We start from the raw sequence: 22369 nt of genomic DNA, 5'->3' as shown, positions 1-22369 counted from the left end.
TAGGGAGAGGGATAGAGAGTTAGAAACATCGATGAGAGAGAAACATCTACCAGCTGCCTCCTGCACCCCCCCACCCCCACTAGAGATGTGCCCGCAACCAAGGTACTTGCCCTTGACTGGAATTGAACCCGGGACCCCCCAGTCCGCAGGCCAACGCTCTATCCACTGAGCCAAACCGGTCAGGGCGAAGGCATGTCTTACTTATTAAGATGTATGCAGGATAAGGGAACCCACGGGGGTGGGTGGGACTTGGGGACAATCCCTGGAAAAGCCTCTCTCTCTCTGCAGCCTCTGACTTCCTGTTGGTGCCTCCCTTTGCTGAGAGCCAGGGAGAGGCTGCCAGTCCAGCCAGCCTCTGGTGCAGGGCAGAACAGAGGTGAAGGGGACTGGAAAGCAACCAGCACTGAGTGTCATCCGGAAGGGAGAGAGCAGAGGCTGCAATCTTCTCTGTGTCTTTTCAAAGCCGGTGTTCCTTCCCAATCCTGAGTCTATTTATTCAACTCTTGTACATGCTGGGCCTTGTGCTGGGTCCTGTCAAATCATGAGGGTGACTCAACCAGCAGCCTCCAAGAGGGTGCTAGGGGCCTAGTTATGGAGCAGAAACCAATGGGCTGTGCAGCAGGAGTCTTCCAGGCTGCCCACTCCTGCCCCATTTGCACAGGAGGCAACAGTGATAGGAAGACAGAAAGTTTCTCAGCGCTGATGTTTGCATGTGGACATTTTGTTCTTCCTTCTTTAGACCACCTTGCTGGGCCTCCACATTTGGTGTGGAAAAGAGTTATTGTATTAGATGTCCACAAAACCCATAGCTACTCAACTTGATAGAGAAATGAGGGATTTTCAGGCATAATCTTGACATTTCCTGCAGACTCAAGCTGGCCCTTTCCCACTTGGCCCTGGAGCTGGAATGTTATGCAGAGGCCATGCTGTGCATTTGATGGAGCCCTGCAGCAATGCTTTGGGTGTGGACAGGGCCAGGGTCTGAGGAAGCCTGCCACTTCCCAGAGCATATGGTACTGAAGATGGGGAATCTCAAGGTCACCACTCCTGGCTCCACAGCTGTACACCCAAGACCATGCTGAGGCCGTGCCTGATAGATTAAACTATCTGGGACTGCTTGGCAGCCCCTAGGTCAGGCTGGGCTCAGCACCAGGCATGGGCCTGCTGAGACAGCACTCAGTATCCAGACGGAGCATCTAGCCACAGGCTCATGTCATCCCTGTTCGTGGGATCAAATTGCTAAGGAAAGGGCATCAGTTTAAATTAATTGACTGTTAGCTCTGGCTGCAGGCTACCAGGTCCCAGGCATTAACCTGAGAGATCAGGATGCACCAAAAATAACAAAACAAAGACCACCTTGGAAGGCCAATTCCAGAGCATGTCCTGGCCTGGATCCTATCAGGTCACGAGTGCTTTGTTGATGATGACCACGAGATCATGCAGATCTGTATGCAGAAAACTGTGAGCCACGGTTCATCTCTAGTCATGTTAAGTTGACTGTTTAGAACTTTTTGGTGTTAGTGAAGAATAACACACCTTCCAGCTATATCTTTTTGCAGTCCTTAGACTGTACTCCTAGAACATGATCTCCTCCTGCCTTCACACTACCACCTGCAGGCAGGTGAGAGGAGTGGCTCCATTTGTGCCATCTCTCAGTAGACCAGCCTGGAGAAACATGACATTTAGCATTGCTTGGAGGCAAAAGAGAACAGAGCAACATTTCTGAGAAAACCTTCAGAGCTAAGGGGTACCCTTTGGTGGCCTGGAGCCTTGAGGGAATGGGTGGGACCACTGCCCTGGGTGCATAGGACAAAGCAGTCCTGCTCTCATCCGCTCAGCACCGAGTGTTGTAGTCAGGGTAGCACTGCACTTGGAGCAGGGGAGAACACGAGCCAACTCACAGTACACATGCCCGTCAAGCTCAAGACCCAGCTGTGGGCATCAGAGCCCAGGGCTTGAACTCATTCTGTGTCAGATGTGAGTGAGAGTCCTCAAAACCAAGGTGTCACCATAGCTTTGGTGGCTTAATTCCATGCATGTCAACAAAAGAAAACATCCCTTCGGCCAGCAGGAGCGGTTTGCTTGCCCAGGACCCTGGAACAACCTCATAGCATGAGTCCTGGAGCCCTCGGGCACCTGTTGGTCTATAGTGCAGTGTGGAGGGTTGGAGAATGTCCAGAAGGCAGCAACAGGGCTCACATGGTCTGGTCAGGCCTGGCCTCTGCCTAAGAGTGCTGCCTTGGCCACACTACTTCCCTTGGTGTTTCTGGAATTTTCTGGACTCACTTCCTCCTCTGGCCTTCGTACTTGCTGCTATATCCCCTAGAACTTCTGTTCATTCAGGGCTGACCCTAGACATGGGGATGCCCCCGAGAAATCCTGTTCATTGTGTTTGTTCCAGGAGGAGGCAGCCAACCCATGCCCAGCAGGGAACCAGTGCACGGTGAAGAATAAACTGGCCAGAGGGTGCCAAGAGCAGCCTGGGGTGAAGTTTTAATCTTGTATGTTTAAACTTTTTATCATAAAATAACTTTAGACCTAGAGTAAAGTTGTAAGAACAACATAGAGATTTCCTGTACGCCCCTCACTCAGCTTCTGATGGTGTTAACATCCTGTGTAACTTGGAGCAGTGATTGACACTAGGAGAGTCACCTTAGACTCCAGACTGCATCTAAATTTTGCCCATTTTCCAACTCGTGTCATTTTTTCTGATTCAGGATCCCATGCAGGCTCCAATATGGCATTTAATTGTGTCTATTCAGTGTCCTCCAGTCAGAGAGAGCTCCTCAGTCTGTCTTTCCGGGCACATTTATATATATATATATATATATATATATATATATATATATATATATATATAAATATATATATATATAAATATATATATAAATATTATATATATAAATATATATATTATATATATTATATATATATTATATATATATATTATATATATATAATATATATATATTTTCTAATTCATAAATATGTCTTGGGAGACACTTTCAGATTATGCAAGCATTCTGTTTCTTGTCATACTTTTGCCCACTGGTTTTACATTCCATAGATGAGCCTTATCTGCTATAATTCTTACTGTGATATTTATCTTGGCAGTTTTCACTTTCCATCATTTCTTCTACACATATCAACTGAAACCCACTGTGAGGAAGAGCTGTTCCTACTGCCCCATTTATTATTCTACTAGAGGCCCAATGCACGAAATTCATGCAAGAGTAGGCCTTCCTTCCCCTGGCTGCTGGCACCGGCTTCCCTCTGGCACCTGGAATCCGGGCTTCCCTCTGGCTGCTGGTAGGCATCCAGGACCTGGGCTTCCTTCCGGCTGCCAGCAGGCACCCAGGACTGGGCTTCTCGGGCTTCCCTCACAACCCTGGCTTTGTCCAGAAGGTCATCTGGAAGGGCGTCCGGAACAACATCTGGTCTAATTAACATATTATGCTTTTATTATAGTTTATGTATTTATACCAGTGCACATTATGTATATTTACTTAATCTATGGGTTATAATCCCTTATTATCATTATTTATTATTTTGTTCAAATTATCCCAGATTTGGCAAACAAGGACACATTCAAGTTAAATGCTTTGCTTGAATGTTTATTAAAAATGTATCTTTTACTGTGGTAAATATATTTTACATAAAATTTACCATCTTACCCATTTCTGAGTGAACAGTTCAGTGGTGTTGAATACATTCACATCGTTGTTCAACCATCACCAGCATCCATCCTGAAAACTCTTTTCATCTTATAAAACTGACACTCTGTACCCATTAAACACCAACTACCCCTCTTACTCCGCCAGTCCCTGGGAACCTTCATTATACGTTCTGTCTTTATGAATTTGACTACTCTAGTTACTTCATATAAGTGGAATTATACAGTATTTCTCCTTTTGTGACTGACTTATGACACTTGCAGAATTTTCTTTCTTTTTAAGGCTGAATGATATTCCATTATATGATATACCACATTTTGCTCATCCATTTATTCGCTGATAGACACTTGGGTTACTTCCATGCTATTGTGAATAATTCTACTGTGAACATGAGTGTACAAATATTTCTTTGAGACCCTGCTTTCAGTTCTTTGGGGTATATACCCAAAAATGGAATTGCTGGGTCATATAGGAATTCTGGTTTTAATTTTTGAGGAACCTCCACACTGTTTTCCAGAGTGGCAGCTCCATTTCACATGATGTGGTAAGGTAAGCTGCCTCGGAGGAGGGTGCATTGCTTGCAGGGAGTTCTAAAGGAGAGAGGCAGTCCATGGTGGTGAGAGCCAGCATAGAAGCAGCCTCTCTCAGGGATAGCCTAGGTGCATGGGGTTGGTAGTTGCCTGGCTTCCAGTCTCGGCACTGTTGGTGAGTGCACTGTGTTGCCATGCATGGATGCCATGCTGTGCCTTGGATGTCTGTGGGGGCATTTGGAGTATGAAAGTGTGCTGGACATCTGCCTGATGTCACTTTTCTCACCCTGGGACTCTGGCACTGTCTCCCAGTGTGATGCCTGGTGACCCAGTCTCTTGTAGGAAGCCAGATTTGAAGGATCCCGAGGGGGAGGGGAGCAACAGAATTCCCTGCAGTGTCTGGTGACTATGGACCCACTGAGCCTACATTTATTCTGTGCTTTTAGTTATTGCTGGCCTTGCTTCTCGGGCTCCCTGTCTAGGCTCTGATGGCTCATACAGGGGCCCAGGGCTATGTGGGCTGCCATCCCATTTCTGGAATTAATAACCATTCCAAGGTCATTGGCGCTGGGGCCCAGCCCCTCACCCTGGATCAATGCTCGACAAGTGAGGACACAGCAGGGACAGTGTCTGAAGGCCTGTGGAGCAGCCTGGCCAAGGCCCAGAGAACCTGGCCCTTAATGCTCTCTCTTCCCAAAAATAAACTAGACGAGATCCTTTGTCAGATGGTGTGGCCTGATTTTTGTTTAGGAAATCTGGATAAGAAGGGGCAGCAGAGGGCCTTGGGCCCTGGCATGGCTGCCTGCTGGGCAGAGGACAATCGGCGGTCAGCCTGCCCCGGATACTACAGCGGGCCCCAGAGATCGGAGCAGAAAAAGAAACCAGATTTGAAAGAAAACAAAGTAAGGCAGGGCAGCTTAGGCCTGAGCTGCCGAGAGTGGGGTGGTGGCCCAGGGACCCAGGGCGGTGAGGCCCATGGTAAGAGGTGAAAGCCAGGCTCCTTTGCCTTGAAACTTCCAGACCTGAGCCCAGCACATGCAGACATGGAACACCCTCCCCTTCCCCCGCGCCCACCCATACTCCCCCAAGTCTTAACCTCCCAATACATCATTCTGCCTTTGGTGAAACTAAGGCTTAGGGAGAGGAAGGCTGAGCCAGTGTTGCACAGGGAATCACAGAACTTGCACTGGCATGGTCTGCATGGTGGCCTGCACTTACCCCATCAGGATGTTTGTTTCTGCCATGCCTCTGAGGGACACATCCACTGGGCAGCACACCTTCCCTTCACAGCTGTCAGCATGGCCTGGCATCCCCATTTTTTAAAAATATATTTTTATTGATTTCAGAGAAGAAGGGAGAGGAAGAGAGGGATAGAAACATCAATGATGAGAGAGAACATCCATTGACTGCCTCCTGCATGCCCCCTACTGGGGATCAGGCCTGCAACCCAGGCATGTGCTCTTGACTGAAATCAAATCGGGGACCCTTCAGTTCACAGACCAATGCTCTATCTACTGAGCCAAACCGGCCAGGGCTCTGATGTCACTTTTCTCACCAGGGTTCCAATGTCACTTTCTGCTGTGGCCTTTGATTGTCCTTGCCCTGTCCCTATATTGAACAGGCCTGGGTTAAGGGTTTTCCAGGTCAAGTTGCTCCTCAGCACTCTGGGTAGCAATCCTGCCCACCTGCCCTGGTTGAGCTGGTGTCTCCCCTCTGGCCTTCTGTGCTGTCCTGGAGGAACATCCCACGTGGGGAGCAGGACACGGCCTCCTGGGCATTCAGACCAGGCTTTGTTTCTGGACAGGGTGGTTGTAGAATTGCAACTCCTGTTTTCCAGCAGCTGTAGAGGCTCAGCCTTAGGATCCCCAGAAAATTCTAGGATGTTGTGGGCATGTGGGGAGCCCTTGGCAGGAGCCCTAGCTGATCTCGATTATATATCCAGTCTCTCCCCAGGAGTGGAGGAATGACATGAGCCTGGAGCAGCCACCAGTGGGGCTCTGGAGCGGGGCTCCCATTGGTCCCCAGACAGCGGTTTCAGTTGGAAGGCAGGTCCTCATGCCTGCTCCTCATTGGCTGCTGTGCAGCATTTTTATCTCCTGCACTCATTGCTGTCATAGGAGTGGGAATGCCCACTGTAGAATCAGGGAGCATGGAGAGTCCCACATGCCAGCCTGGGTTTACTCCATTATTGGAGTCCCAACCTTTCTCCTGCCTAATTCTAGCCTGCTAAGTTACCCCTCCTTCCTATAGTCCAGAGATGCTCTCTCCACAGCAGCCTCACCCAGTTCTATCATTCTGGGCCCAAGGACCATCTGGCACTCTGCTGTAGGCAGCTCCAAATCCAGGTGATGTAGAAGCACAGTGGCTGTTCTGGCCTAAATTATGCCTTCTCCATGTATATGTCCAAATCCTGTCTCTTAGTACCTCCAAATGGGACTGTATTTGGAGGTGGGTCTTTCCAGAGGTTAGCTTAAAATGAGGTCATAAGAGTGAGACACTAATCCACTGTGACTCATGTCCTTATAAGAAGAGATTAAAACTTAGACATGTAAGAGGGGTGGACCATGTGAGGACACAGAATGTGGCCTCCCCAAGCTGAGAAGAGAGGCCTCAGAAGGAACTAACTTTGTCGATGCCTTGATCTCGAACCTCCGGTCTCCAGGACTGCAAGGAAATAACTGTGTATTGGTGAAGCCCCCAGTCTGTGGCACTTTGTTATGATGACTCAGTGGACTAGGACAGGCCTGGAGAAGGCACTGGCCCAGCCTCGTGTGGGTAGATGTTTTGGCAGCTTCCTCTCGAAGCATCAAAGCCAGCAGAAGTGGGGTAAAGCTGTGTGAATGCTGAGGGAAGGCATGGAGTCTCCAGGCCTGTGGGCCTCGCAGCAGGACACTGGGGACTTTGTCACTAGTGTGAGTCTCCTGGGGCTCTGGGGTGGCTAAGTGGCAGTGTCTATGAGACCTGGGCTTTGTGGGTGCAGGTGACTGGTGACACCTTGACCCAAGGACCCTGATACCAATGACATTGGTTATGGGGGTATTAGCCCCTTCATAATTGTCCTCAGCACCTCAAATAACACACATAGAGGGGAAAAGCATACACGGCACTCCTAGATTAGTGCCCCTGCCACACCAGCCCCCTGACCAAATTATACATGTTCTGTCTGGACAGGCTAATGTGGTGTAGCTCAGGCACGCTGGCCTAGCCACATCAGACGATGGGAGGAAGGGCGGGGTGTGCATGGCCTCTGGCAGGCAGAGTGGCCTGCTGGGAATAGAGCACAAAGGTTTTGGGTTCCAGCTGGCGTGTGTGCACTGCAGGCTGGGCTGCCCCAGGGCTGAGTGCCAGCCCAGGGAAGGGGCTGTCAGTAGGACCTTGAATGAGGAACTTGGACTTTATTCTCTGAGCTCTCCTCTACCTCACATCTCAAGGCCACAGTGTGCTGGCGCCCAGCTAGTGAGATTTAGGAGCTCAGAAACAAAAATTCCATTTTTTGCTATTTTGGCAAATGTTCCTGCAATAAGAATCATTTTTCTTCTTTAGTGGAGAGCGCCCTGTTATTTATGTGAATGTTAATTTGTGACTGGGGACATTCACCAACGCAGTCTTTGTGCTGAGCAAGCCCTGGAAAATGTCAGCAGGCACATGTGATAGGAGTGAGTGTCAGTTTTTGTGACAGATGAGCAGGCTCATCATGGCCTCAGGGTCTGGGCCTGACCTGCTGCCCCCTCTGTCCTGGCTGAGAGGCTAGCTGTATTTCCTGGAGGACTTCCCAGTGCTGGGGTGCTCAGGGGCTGAGCATAGGACAGGCTGAAGAGGCTCACTCCTGCAAGAGCCACCCTGGTGCTGCCCGACTTAGTGGGAGGACTGTCAGCCCAGCCCCTACATAACCCCCAAGGCACTCTTGTGGGAATCTGGTTTATTTCATTTTCCTCTCTTTATTCTTCTCTTTCTTCCCCTAACTCCTTCCCTGGTCTACTAGTCTTTTATCCAAATTGTCTGTTTTGATATATTGCCCTTTGCAAAAATCTCAAAAATACAGAAAACACTAATAAAGCAACTCACCCAAACTTTACCTCTATTAACTCTTTCTATTGAATTTATTAGGGTGGCATAGTTTAATAAAATTATACAGGTTTCAGGTATACAATTCTACAATACATTATCTGTATGTTGTATTGTGTGTTTACCACCCCAAGTCAAGTCTCCTTCCATCACTATGTATCCCCCCTTTACCATCTTCTACCTCCTTCCATGCAACCTTCCTCTGGCAATCACCATACTGTTGTCTGTGTCCATGAGTCTTTCTTTTTTTTATTTGCTTAATCCCTTCACCCTTCTCACCCAGCTCCCAACCCCCACCCCCGACAGCTATCAGTCTATTCTCTATATTTATGAGTCTGGCTCCACTTTGTTTATTAGTTTATTTTGTTCATTACATTCTACATATGAGTGAAACCATATGGTCTTTGTCTTTCTCTGACTGGTTCATTTAATTTTAACATAATACTCTCCAGGTGGATAGTCATGCTGTCACAAAAGGTAAGATTTCCTTCTTTTTTAAAACTGTATAGTATTCCATCGTGTAAATGTACCACCACTTTTTTATCTACTCATCTACTGATGGGCACTTAGGTTGCTTCCAGATCTTGCCTATTATAAATAACACTGCAATGAACATAGGGGTGCATATATTCTTTAGAATTAGTGTTTCGGGTTTCTTTGGATATATTCCCAGAAGTGGGTTTGCTGGGTCAAATGGCAGTTCCATTTGTAATTCTTGAGGTAACTCCATACTGCTTTCCACAGTGGCTGCACCAGTCTGCATTCCCACCAGCAGTGTACTAGGGTTCCCTTTTTTCCACATCCTTGCCAGCACTTATTGTTTGTTGATTTATTGGTGGTAGCCATTCTGACAGGTGTGAGGTAGTATCTCATTGTGATTTTAACTTGCATTGCTCTGATAATTAGTGATGATGAATATCTTTTCATATGTCTATTGGCCATCTGTATGTCCTCTTTGGAGAAGTGTCAATTCAGGTCAAACTTTATCCATTTATTAATTGGATTGTTTGTTTTTTGATATTGAGTTTTATAAGTTACTTATACATTTTAGATATTAGATGTATCATTGGCGAATATGTTCTCCCTTCCAGTGTATTCTTGATGTCTAATATGGTATTCTTTATTTATGTCTGGTTCTTTTTTATGTTTTTTTTATCTCCTCTTTCATTTTGTTTCACTAAGTTCCTTGAGCATCATTATAACCGTTACTTTTAATTCTATATCTGATAAATTGATTATCTTCATTTTCTTTAGCTATTTTCTGGAAATTTCTCCTGTCTTTCATTTGAGGCCTGTTTCTTTGTCTCCTCATTTTGGCTGCTTCTTTGTGTTTGTTTCTATGTATTAAATAGATTGGCTCTGACTCCCAGTCTTCGTGAGGTGGCCTTATGCAGTAGGCGTCCTGTGGTACCCAGTGGCACAGTCTCCTTGATCACCTGAGCTGAGTGCTCTGGGAATGTCCTTTGTGTGGGTTATGTGGGCCCTCCTGTTGTGAGTCTTGATTACTATTGGCCTATTCATGCATGGGATCAACCTTCAGGCTGACTGTGAGGCTCAACTCTGACCACCAAGTGCTAGCTACTATGCAGATGCTGACACACGAAGCAGAATTCCCTTCAGCAGGCTTTAGTGCCTGCTGAGATTTCCCTTTGTGTATGCTGTTTGTGAAACTTATTGGATCCTGCTCTGATGTTGTCTGAACCTGGCCACTGGGTGCATTGGTTCTCAGTCTCTTGGGAGGGGCTCTAGTGCAGCGCAATGTCAGATACTCTCTGTGCCTGGCCCTCGGCAACCTGTTTGGAGCTACAAGCAATCAACAGTCTGTGGCTGCCTCTGCTGTGCTTGGGTTCACCTGGGCAGAACCCAGCTACACACAAAGGCCAGCTTTAATTAGCCCTGGGGCTGGGTACAGGTCAGCAAAAGTCCAAGGCACCTTGAAATCTGCTTTTGCCTGCAAGCTACCTGTGAGGCTCAGTCACTGAAAGAGCCTCTAAAAAAGTTGGGATGATGGGGCTAGTGGATCTTCTGTGAGGGAGAGGTGCTGTTTAGGCTGGGTGTGGCCACAGAGCCACACAACTCAGACTGTCATGGTTTTGCCCCTGTTTGGCAGGGCCTCCAGGGCCTGGAGGTTGGGTCCTTTGGAAGCTCTGGGCAATTGTTCTATCAGATCTCCTGTGAGGGGGAAGTGCCAGTCAGATTCACTAGAAAATGGGGTAATTGATCCCTGCCCCAAAGCCAAAAATCTTAATCACTGACACCTCCTGAGTTTTTCTAGAACTCTATGCCAGGGGTCCTCAAACTACGGCCCGCAGGCCACATGCAAATACAAATATTGTATTTGTTCCCGTTTTGTTTTTTTACTTCAAAATAAGATATGTGCAGTGTGCATAGGAATTTGTTCATAGTTTTTTTTTAAACTATAGTCCGGCCCTCCAACGATCTGAGGGACAGTGAACTGGCCCCCTGTTTAAAAAGTTTGAGGACCCCTGCTCTATGCCCTGGCCAAGGCAGCTGACTCCTCAGCATGGCATAAGCTCCCCAAGGTGATGCAAGAATGTGGGGCAATTGCTTTCCCTCATACAGATGCCAAAAGGAAGGGAGTGTTCCACCCAATAAAGATGGTAACTGCAATATCAGAGAATGACTCAGCACAGGCATCCTGGTGGCTGTCCCACCATCTTCCTCCCCAGATCCACAAACCCCTGTCTCTTTTCATGCAATCCTAGTTCACTCCATCTTCCTTTCACCAGAGTCCAGGATGAGTGATTGTGAATGAAATTTTGTGTGTTGGCCCTTTAAGGGGGTGCCTTTGTCCCCAGTGGACTCCATCTCTCCATGGTGGACACAAACCCTACTGCTTTTCACAACTGGATGTTATATGGGCACCCCTTCCTGGCTCTGGTGCTCTGGGCTGGGGAGCCTGGCTTGGGGTTTGGGCACCACACTTCTCAGGGGAAACTCCCACAGCTGAGATATCTGTCCAGAACCTCAGCCGCCACTTGTGGGAGCAGAGCCAGCCCTTTGCATCCCCTCTCTTTTTTCAATCTTGATGTGGCTTCTTCTGTAAATCCTTGGTTATAAGACTCCTCTTCAACTAGTCTTCAGTTGTTTATTCAGGATGATTGTTCTTTAATTTGGTTGTAATTCCAAGTGAGGGTAGCTTTCTCCTACTCTGCCTCCATCTTGAAACCTTCTGTTAACTGTTTATTACAGATGTTTCTAGATAAGCTGCATTTCATGTTACTAATAATGATACTGATAATAACGACCTAGTTTATTAGACATGATTCCAGGTGCTTGAAAATGTTTAAACCTCACAATAACTATGCATATGCTGTTCTCATCCTCATTTAACACAGGAACAGAGAGTCCACACAGCTGGTGCTCAGAGTGACAACAGAAGCAGAGTAACCTGGGGGCCATGCCATTAATGGCTAGGCTCTGTTAACATTTGGCACAGAGACATACATCACTTTACATCAGGGCATCATACTGGGGCTGGGCCTACCTTCGTTAGTCAGTAATGTTCTGGACATGTTTTTTCCTTAAGTAATGGAAAGTCTTGTCTATAAAATTCTTCTGGCCTTGCATAAATTTCAACTTTTGTTTCCAAGTCATAGAGATATTTGAAAACAATCTGAACATTTGTTTTTTGTTATATTTATTTGTTGTTACTTCTGTCATCTTATTTATGTTTGTTTTTATCCTTTTTTGCTGTTTTTCTAGTCTTCCATATTTACTATATGGTCTATCCACCTTCAGTTATTTGGAAAGTATATATTACTTTTATTAGTTCTGGCTTTTATAAATTCAAATAGTATTCTTAAACTTATATCTATTAACTTTAGCAGCTTATCAAAAACTGCTGTCCTTCTATGGAAGATTAAGAAATGAATACAATTAAACTACTTATTTTGTTCTTCCTCTATCCTCTCTTTAATTTTTATTAACAATTTTGCCCCAATTTATTAGAGTTGAGTTATGAATTATTTTTACATTGCATAGCTTTCCTTTCCAGAATATATGGCAAATGGCTTTGTTAGTAATTATAATGATCACAATGGAATGGATACAGAGGTCAATTCTGGTACTTTCAATTTTTGATTTCCCTACTTGTGGGGATTTGGTTTCGAAATCAGGTCTGGGCTACATAAATGGCAGGTGAGGAATGATGGAGAGAGACATGAAGCAGAACTGAGGCAGGTGCTGTTGAAAGGATTCCCTTTAGCAGCAGAGCTGGATACCGTGCCTCTCTGCTTCTCCACTCTTCAAGGCTCTGACTTGCTCAAGGTCACACACCTGGTTATGCAGTCTGGGCTCTCATTCTAATCTCTTGTTCCCTGAGGGTTGGCATAAAAGGTAACTTAATATGGCACCAAACATTGGATCCTAAAAAAATCCCAGCTGGCTTATTGGCAAAAATCGACAAGCTGATTTTAAAATTTATATGGAAATACAAGAGACCCATAATAGACAAAGCAATATTGAAAAAAGAATAACCAAATTAGAGAACTTCCAGCTTCTGATTTCAAGGCTTAATCCAAAGGTACAGAAATCGTATTGTGTGTACTGACAGAAGGACAGACAGATAGACCAACGAAACAGAACTCAGGATCCAGAAATAAGTCCTTACACTGATTTTTTACAAGAATGCTAAAACAATTCAATAGAGGAAAGAACAGTCTTTTCAACAAATGGTGCTGGACAACTGGATATCCACATGTAAAAGAATGATGTTGGACCCTTTCCTCACACCAGATAAAATATTAACTCAATGTGGATGATATATCTGAATATAAGTACTAAAACTGTAACACTATTTAAAAATATAGGGGTTACTTTGGGTTAGGCAAAGCCTTAGATATGACACCAAAAGTACAAATGGCAAAAACAAAAATAGAAAGTTTTTTATAACATCAAAGAACACCATCAAGAAAGTGAAAAAGCAGCCTACAGAATGAGAGAAATTGTTTGCAATTCAAATATCTAATATGACTTATATCTAGGATACATAAAGAACTCTTACAACTCAGTAAAAATGAAAATAATGTAATTAAAAGTGAGCAACGAGTTTGAATAGTCATTTTCCAAAGAAGAGAAATGATAAATGAGCATGTGAAAAGATGCTCAGCATCCTTAGTCATCAGAGAAATTAAAACAAAACCATAATGCAATACCACTCAACATACATGAAGATGGCTAGAAGAAAAAAGATAAGCATTGGTGAGGATGTGGAGAAACTCTCCACACAGAAATTGCAACTCTCACACACAATATTGGCGGGAACATAAAATGATGCAGCTGCTCTGGGAAACAGTCTGGCATTGAGTTATCATAGGAACCAGCAATTTTACTCCTAGGGAGGTACCCAATGGAAATGACGACATATATGTCCACACAAAAAAAATTGTGCATGAATCTTCAAAGCAGCATTATTCATAAGACATTATTCATAAATGTCTATTAAGCAGTGAATGGATAAATAAAAAGTGGTATATCTGTTCAATGAAATATTATTTAACAACAAAAAAGGAATTTGAGTACTGACATATTCTACAACATAAGCATCTTGAAAACACTTTACTAGGTTAATGAAATCAGTCATAAAAGATTACATACTGTATGATTCTATCTATGAAATGTCCAGAATAAGCAAATCTATGGAAACAGAAAGATGATTGGTGGTTTCCAAGGGCTGGTATGTATGTAGGCAGTTGGGAGGAAATGGGGAGGACTGCTAATGTCTATGGGTTTCATTTTGGGGTGATGATGTTTTAAGGTTGATTTTGGTAATGAGTGAACTGTACACTGTGACACTGTGAGTGGGTGAATTGTATGATATGTGAATTATAGCTCAGATAAGCTATTAGCCATTAAAAAAAAACATGAATCTCATAGTGAGAAAACTATTTTCCTTTTGATTCTATTTTAAACTTTCTGACTGAGTCAAGGAGTCTCAATTTGATGCTAATAGATCTTTAATACCTGTATAATTTTTTGTAACAGAGAGGTTAGGAATCAGGTGCAGCATCTTAGCAGACAGGAGTATCCAACTAGAATTTACCAAAACTACATAAGGCAAAATTGTGATGGTGGTGAAGAAGTGCTGGAGTTGGTTACCCCATGCTGGATCTCCTGGGGGCCGGTGTCAGGAGTTATAGGGGTTGGGCAGGGCTATATTCCTAAGCCTTCTACTCTCTGCTGAAAAATCTGAGCTATTAGCTTAACTTCTTTGTGCCTTAAAGTCTGGAGATGGAGAATTCTGCCATGTAGAATTTTGAGGGAATTCGAATTTGAAGCCCCATACATCACACCTAGCTAAAAATGGGGACTCAAACCTGGGGCTTCCTCAGGTGCCACAGGTCTCTTAGGAATGAAGTACAGATGCTATAGGATGATGTGCAAAGGGAGCTGGATGCAGACAGTGGGATGCTGTGGCCCCAAGGAGACCTTGGCCTTTATTTTGCAGGCGATGGTATAGGAGAGGAGCAGGTTTCTTGCTTGTAGTTTGCTCTCAGGCCCCTCCCTGTAAAACTTCCAGGGTTGATCCTATTGGAATTACAGAAGGATAACTGGTACCTAATTCATAGGTTACCTGCCTAACTCCTCACTTCTCAGGTGAGGGAACTGGGGGCTGAAAGGGAACAGGACTGGCCCAAGACCAGAACTTGAAACTAGGCCTTTTGGCTCTGCATCAAAGCTTGTTCCCTCTGAGGTCTCTTTATCCACCCTGCTCATCAAAGTGTGGTCCAGCTTTCTTTAGCACATGGCTGGGCATGGGGCTCAGCACTGGGGGCACATGTCCATTGGGGCATCATGGTCTCAAGCCTCAGAAATTGACTCTGGACAGCTTAGGGCAAAAAGGGGACTTTTTGAAGTAAAGGACCTGGAGGGCCTGAAACCAGGCCCAAGTAGGGGCAGGGCCTGCGAGGTGAACTCATGGGGGCTCTATGGTGCTCAGAGACAACCCTGTCTATGGTCCCTCAGTTCTGGCCACAGCCTCCCCACTGATCTGGGAGGACAAGCTTTGCATACCAGTGGGAGAGGCAGCTCCCCAAGAAAAAGGACAGGTGTGGATGGCACATGAAGACAACCTGCGTCCACCTGAATGAGGCAGAGATTAAGGGAGACAGGGACTCTGCCATAAGGTGTCCACAGAGAGACCCCTCCAAAAGAGAGTATTCTGGAAATCATGGAGCAGAAGCAGATGGAGATGCAGGGGAGAGAACAGATGCTTCCTAACCCACAGGATTGTTCTCATTTGCTGGTGGCCAGTTTCCCCACTGAAGGTTGCTGTTCCTTTTGGAAAAGTGGAGAAAGCAACATGCAAAACATCCTCTGTGATTGATGCTGAGCTGTGAAGGAGCCCTGCTGGTTAGGACAAATTGGCTTCAATCTGAAGAGACTTTAGTTCTTACACCTGTGAATTAAGCGATTGGGTCAGGCCCCTCCCTGTAAAACTTCCAGGGCTGTTGGGAGATGCTCTTAAGTGGCAGACCTGGTTTTGGCAATGCACCCACTAATCCAGCGATCGCCAACCTTTTGGACCTCACGGACCACCAGTGGTCCACGGACGACCGGTTGGCGACCACTGTACTAGACCATCATTAGACCAGGCCAGGGCAGGCTGATGCCTTTGCCCTGTAGCCCAACGGAATCTTACAGATCCTTTTCCAAAAGGAAGAAGGGATGGCTTTCTCTTCTGATCCCAGGCACTTCAGGAGCCACAGGTTTTGGTGCAGACATGGCCAAGTCCAATAACCACACCACACACAACTAGTCCCAAAAATGGCACAAAGATGGCATCAAGAAACCCAGATCACAAAGATACAAATCTCTTAAAGGGGTGGACCCAAAGTTCCTGAGAAACATGCTCTTTCCCGAGAAACACAATAAGAAAGGTCTAAAAAAGGTGCTGGCCAACAATGCCAAGGCCATGAGAGCATGTGCTGAGGCTATCAAGGCCCACGCAAAGCCCAAGGAGGTCAAGCCCAATATCCCAAGGGGTGGCAGCCACAAGCTTGACCAACTTCCCTACATCACTCACTCCAAGCCTGGGAAATGTGCTGATGCCCACATCACCAAGGATGTCAGGCTCTGTGGGACCAAGTCCAAGACCCAGGCTGCACTACAGCTCCGGGGCTCAGGCTACACCTCAGGCTCAGGCTCCAAAAGTTGCCCAGGACCTCATGAAGGCTCTAGAGTAGAGGCCTTTGTCTGCTAATGTGAGGACGGAAGGACTGGTGTGACCCTGGGCTGCTGTCTGCATGTGGCTGGTGTCCTCCTGTGCTATTTGTACAAATAAACCTGAGGCAGGATCTGTAAAATAAAAATAAAAAAGAAGGGATGAAAGGATACATTGCTCTCAGAGCTAAATAGCTCAAGGAACTGGAATTTTACCAGATGCCAGCATGTTTGGGGATTCCTGTGGCAAGTGCATGTGTGTGTTTCAGAGCAAGGTCAAGTTTGGAGACAGTGAGCTAATGCAGATGCATGCTACTGTCCTCTGTCAAAGTCTGGATCCTTCTGTTTTTGGATCAGCTTCCTGTTTTCTTTTTATTCTGATTGTTACCACTGCTATCTTGACAGGCACCTCACAGTCTTAGTGCCAGAGGTTGCAAAAATGACAACACTGAGTGACAGATCTGGTGCGGGTTATGAACTAGTGGGAGGCTGCCACGTGCTGTAGCCTGTGGCTTCCATGGAAGAAGCCAGTGAGCTCAGCAAACTGGGCACCTACAGATGGGGGCAGAATGCTCACTTGCTTTCCTGTGACACCCCAACTCTGAGAGTGTCAATGTTTTGAACACTTTAAAATTCAAAGTAACAGAATAGCTGTTAAGCCTTTGGATTTTTAAATAAATTTTTAACTTTTTATTTCCACTTCTAGTGACTATTTCATCCTAAACCAAACGGCAAAAGGACAGGGCACAACAGAAGAGAGGTAGATAGGTATCTTATAATTTACCAAGATCTGAAACTGGTGATTTGATCTGATGACCAGAGAACTACCAGGATCTGAGCCCCTGCAGTGGCTACTGAAGATCAGGGACAACCTCTCTATCCTCCCTGAGCCTCTCTTCTTGTGGGGTTGGGCAGACAGTCACAGAGTCCCCCTCCACGGGGCACCAGGCTGTTCAGCACTCTTGATTGAATCCCTTTAGAACAGTATACTTCAGGGATTTCTTTAATATTTATAGAGTTGGGAGAGGAAACTGGTTCTTATTAATAAAAATTATATGCACAAACAGATACACATGCTGCTGGTAGCAGGAAAATAAGATTCCTAGAAAAAAAGTCAGCAAAACATAGCCCACAATCTATGCCTTGTTTTCTTGTCAAAAAAAATTTTTTTCAGATTTTTAGACAGATTATTCCTGGGATGCTTACTAAAATAATTGAAAATCAAAAAACAAAATGAACCCCGCTTTCCTTGTAGAGAGCCCCTCACCATGCAAAGCTCTGGTCTTTTAAAAGCTCCTGAGTGAGGTCATCAAGCAGAGTAGAAGAGCCTGTCCCTCAGCAAGGATCAACAATTAGGCAGCTACCCATGAACAAAATCTGTAGCAAGATGCCATAAAGTCATTATGCAATCATAAAGAGGTCAATTAATAAAGAGAATAGTAACAATTGTAAATATATATGCACCCAATATCAGAGCACCTAAATACATTAATCAAATACTAACAGATCTGAAGAAACAAATAAAATGGAATATTATTCAGACTTTATAAAAAATGAATTCCTATCATTTGTGACAAAATGGATGAAACTGAGGAACATTATGCTAAGTGAAATAAGCCAGACACAGAAAGACAAATACAGCATGACCTCACTTATCCTATATAATAAAAGCCTAATATGTTAAGTGTCTGGTTGACTGGTCAGCTGTTCAACCAATCAAAGCATAATATGCTAATGATATGCTAAGGCCACTCAACCACTCGCTATGATGTGCACTGACCACCAGGGGGCAGATGCTCTGACCAGTAAGTTAGCTTGCTGGTGGGGTCCGGCCAATTGGGACTGGGCAAGAAGGGCCGGACTCACCCTGGAGCCCTCCCACAGTCCCTCCCAGGCTGGCCAATCTCCCGCATCCCTCCCTGGCTCTGATCGTACACCGGTGGGGTCCCTCAGCCTGTCCTACACCCTCTTGCAATCCAGGACCCCTCAGGGGATGTCAGAGAGCCAGTTTCAGCCCAATCCCGCAGGCCACAGGCCAGGCTGAGGCACCCCACTGGTGCACAAACTTGTGCACCGGACCTCTAAAATTATATATATATATATAAAATACTAGAGGCCTGGTGCACAAAATTCGTGCACTGGGAGGGGGAGGGTGTCCCTCAGCCCAGCCTGCACCCTCTCCAATCTGGGACCCCTCAGGGGATGTCTGACTGCCGGTTTAGGATCCCTGTGGGATCGGGCCTAAATCGGCAGTCGGACATCCCTCTCACAATCTGGGACTGCTGGCTCCCAACCGCTCGCCTGCCTGCCTGCCTGATTGCCCCTAACCACTTCTGCCTGCCAGCCTGATCACCCCCGAACCACTCCCCTGCCAGCCTGATTGATGCCTAACTGCTCCCCTGCCGGCCCAATCACCCCAATTGCCCTCTCCTGTCAGCCCGATCACCCCAACTTCCCTCCCCTGCCAGCCCAATCGCCCCCAACTGCCCTCCCCTGCCAGCCTGGTCGCCCCCAACTGCCCTCCCCTCCTCTCCTGGTTGCCCCTAACTGCCCTCCCCTGCCAACCTGGTTGCCCCTAACTGCCCTCCCCTGCAAGCTGGGTCCCCCCCAACTGTCCTCTCCTGCTGGCCTGATCACCCCTAACTGCCCTCCCCTGCCAGCCTGGTCACCCCCAACTGCCCTCCCCCTCAATCCTGGTTGGGGTGTGTGCAGGAGGCAACCAATCTCTCTCTCTCTGCCTCCCTCCCTGCCTTCCTTCCACTTTCTAAAAAGCAATGGAAAAAATATCCTTGGGTGAAGATTTTTTTAATGGTAATAATAAAGGGGATGGGAGGAAACTTTGAGATGTAATGGACATGCTTTTGATTGTGGTGATGGTTTCACAAGTGTATACTGATTCCCAAATTCATGGAATTACATACATTAAACATGTGCAGCTTTTCACATGTTGATAATACCTCAATAAAGTCGTTTTTAAACAGCGAAATACATCTCTGAATGAGTCTTAAGTATGTGATCTAAAGGAAATATATCTGCAGGTTGACACAGTGGGGGCCCCAGTGTGAAACCACTGGTTTATAGATACTGGAGCAAAAAACCAAAGTGTGGGAGCTAGACGATGGGGCTGTGACCACGCATGGTCAAGGGAAGGGCAGTGCCATATGGAGGTGGTAGTTGGGGGGTCCTGAGCCAGTTATTGAGGGGAGAATCAGAGTTTACCTGATAGCCAAGCTGAGGGTTAGGTCAATTCAGGGGCAGAGAGGCCTGGCTGTGCACTCCATGTAGGAAGGCCAGGCTGTCCCAGAGTCTGGTGTGACATGTGTGAGCTGGGGCCAGGGAAGGCAGGCAGAGAGCCTTGGATGTCGGAGTGCAGTGCAGCTTGAATTCTGATGGAGACAGGTCCAGAAAGAAGCACCAGGGTGGTCCTATAAAGAGGCAGCAGTTCAGTTGCTGTAAAGTCTGGGCTGGTGATCAATGTGGATAAAGGGTGCAAGGGGTACAGGCTCCATCTATGGTACCCTCTGCCAGGCAATGTGAAGCCCACTGTGGTTTGAGCATGCATTTTCCAAGGAAAGCTGAAATTCCAATTTTGAAACATGAAATCTGATCATTTTGAGTATTGGGTTCACAACTTGAAAACACTGTTTGGGGTAAACTGAGCATTTATGTGGGCAGATTCAGCCCTGGCTGACAGTTTTTATCTTTGCTTTGGACTTGGGGCTCCTGAGGGTGGGGTGGCATTGGTCCCTATTTGGTGTATCTTGGTGTCCCCCCTGGGGGCCACACAGAGGCTCAGTGTACTTCAGTTCCTTCAGGCTATTTTTGACAGTTTGGCCTCACAAGCCCCGGGTTGGAAGGTGGGGGTGGGAATGACATAGGCAGAGTCCCTTCCCCAGCCAGGGCTCAGCATAGTCCAGCGGCTCTGGCCTTAGTGACTAGAATTGAAGACTCTGGGCAGATGGTGCCCCTAAGGCCCGTCCATGACCTTTCAGCCCAGCACCTCGCTCTGCCAAGTGGGAGATTCTGCCCTCTGGGACCCTCCTCGCTGCTCCCCCACCTTGTCTGTTGTGCTCTGGGAATCTGAACCATCTCATCTTTGCCCTGCAGGCTGGCCTGATTCGTATGGAGGAGGAGGAGTTCTTTATCGAGCCCCTGGAGAAGGGGCTGGCAGCGAAGGAAGCTGAGCAGGGCCGTGTGCATGTGGTATATCGCCGGCCATCTAACTTCAGGCTCCCTTCTCTCGGGGTGCCACAGGCCCTGGACACAGGTAAGGCTGCTGCAGGTGGGCAGGCTGTGTGGTAAGCCCTGGATGTCCACCCTGTGGGACCCAAGGCACCCCTTCTGCAGGCCTGGTCCCAGGCTGAGGCTGAGCCCTGCCCTTGTGGACCACATAGCACAGTGTGGGTATAGGGGAAGGGGCCTCTGCTCTGGGTGTATGTGGGCCACAACCTGCAAGTCTGGGGCCTCCATAGAGGACAGTAAAAGCTGCCTCAGAGTCCTCCTTTCTCTGCCCACGGGCTTGCATGTGTCAGGAAGCAAAGGAGGCCCAAGTCCTGAACCCATGTCTGTGACCCTGTGCCTCTGAAGATGCCTGCTGCCCCCAAACAGCCTCTGTCCTCCACCTGTTTGCTGCCCACTTTCCCTGCCAGGGTGGCTGCTCCTCTTGGCTGGTTTCAGAGAAAGCCCCTGAGTGCTCTGCGAGGAGAAGGAAGTGCACCACAAAGGCCCGGGAATTCTCCCAGCAGCCTCAACAGCCTGTGCAGATTTACATCGTTTTGTCTTTTTCAACTTAGAACCAAAGTGCCTTCTGGGCCCAGGAGTGTGGAAGGAGCTGTGGGGAAGGCATGATGACAGCCCCTCAGAGCCTTCCAGGAGGCCAGACTCACTGACCATCCCAAACCTTTCTAGCATTTTCATGATCTCAGGTCGTAGATTACAGCGAGGCCAGGCCTCAGCCTGAGGTCCTACCTAGATCCCTGGCTAGTGGAAGGTGGCAGCAGGCACAGAGGCCTGGGTCTTGGGTCAGGCACATCTGCATGTTTAAGTGAGCCCCAGAGGCCCCACTGGGCTAGCCCACCTGGGCTGTGATTTGCAGAGACTCTCTCCTCACCCCGAGCAGTCCTGGCTCATTTATCTTAGATCTGTGACATCCCAGCTTGACAGATAAATTGGGTGCAGCCTGGCAGGGCACCATTCTAATTTCAAGGAGCGGTGTCACATATCTTTACAAAGGAATTGCTCCCTCAGGAAGCCTAGCACTGTCTGGAGCTGATCAATACTCTGGTGGTCCCTTGGTCCAGGTGATAAATTGCTGTCTGCCTGGGCTGTGAACAGCAGTGCCTCGCTTCCCCACTTCTCCCAGCCTCGGCCCCTCCTGCCTCTTTCCCACCCTTGAGCTTCTCTGCAGGGGGAGGAATGAAGAGTAACCCCATAGGGTGTGGCTGTGAGTGATAATGGGGCAGGGGAAGTACCTCAGACCAGGGACCACCAAGACCCTGGCCTTGTTCCTTCATGGCCTGTTGCTCTCGGGCAAGTTTGGGCCTCTGTCTTCTCATCTGTCCAGTGGGGCTAGAAAAGCCTGTATCTCAAAGAGCTGAGGGCCTGGAACTTTGTGCTTTGGACCTGGGATTTCTGGGCTGGCCTCTACTGGTGGTGCCTGGAGTCTGGCTCATGCTGGGTGAGGGGCTGCCAGGTACCTTAGGTGAGTTTCCAATCCCACATTCCATGTGGTGCTTGTCCTAAACATGACAGCCCTCCACCATGGCCTGGCTGGCCTTGCATTATTAGCTGTGCTTCTGTTGGTCTTTGGGCATCTTCTGTTAAATCTTCCCCTTTCCCTCTCCCCTATCCACCTACTTTGGTGAGAGCTTGGAATTCAGAACTTAAGAAATTTCAAACTCAGAATAAGCCCAGAAA

At 47.1% G+C, this 22369-nt stretch overlaps 1 protein-coding gene across 1 annotated transcript in view; it reads left to right on the top strand.

The window, feature by feature from the left end:
- Nucleotides 1-22369, top strand: part of ADAMTS2 (ADAM metallopeptidase with thrombospondin type 1 motif 2) — a 274332-nt gene that overhangs the window by 58206 nt on the left and 193757 nt on the right. The window contains exon 3 of the mRNA XM_006101903.3: nt 20561-20720. Within this exon, the coding sequence (XP_006101965.1) occupies nt 20561-20720 (160 nt within the window). The remainder of the gene's footprint in view (nt 1-20560; nt 20721-22369) is intronic.

Source organism: Myotis lucifugus, unplaced genomic scaffold (assembly GCF_000147115.1).
Source record: "Myotis lucifugus unplaced genomic scaffold, Myoluc2.0 scaffold_386, whole genome shotgun sequence".
NCBI lineage: Eukaryota > Metazoa > Chordata > Mammalia > Chiroptera > Vespertilionidae > Myotis > Myotis lucifugus.
The sequence above is the reverse complement of the archived record's forward strand: the minus strand, read 5'-3'. Positions and strand labels throughout refer to the sequence as shown.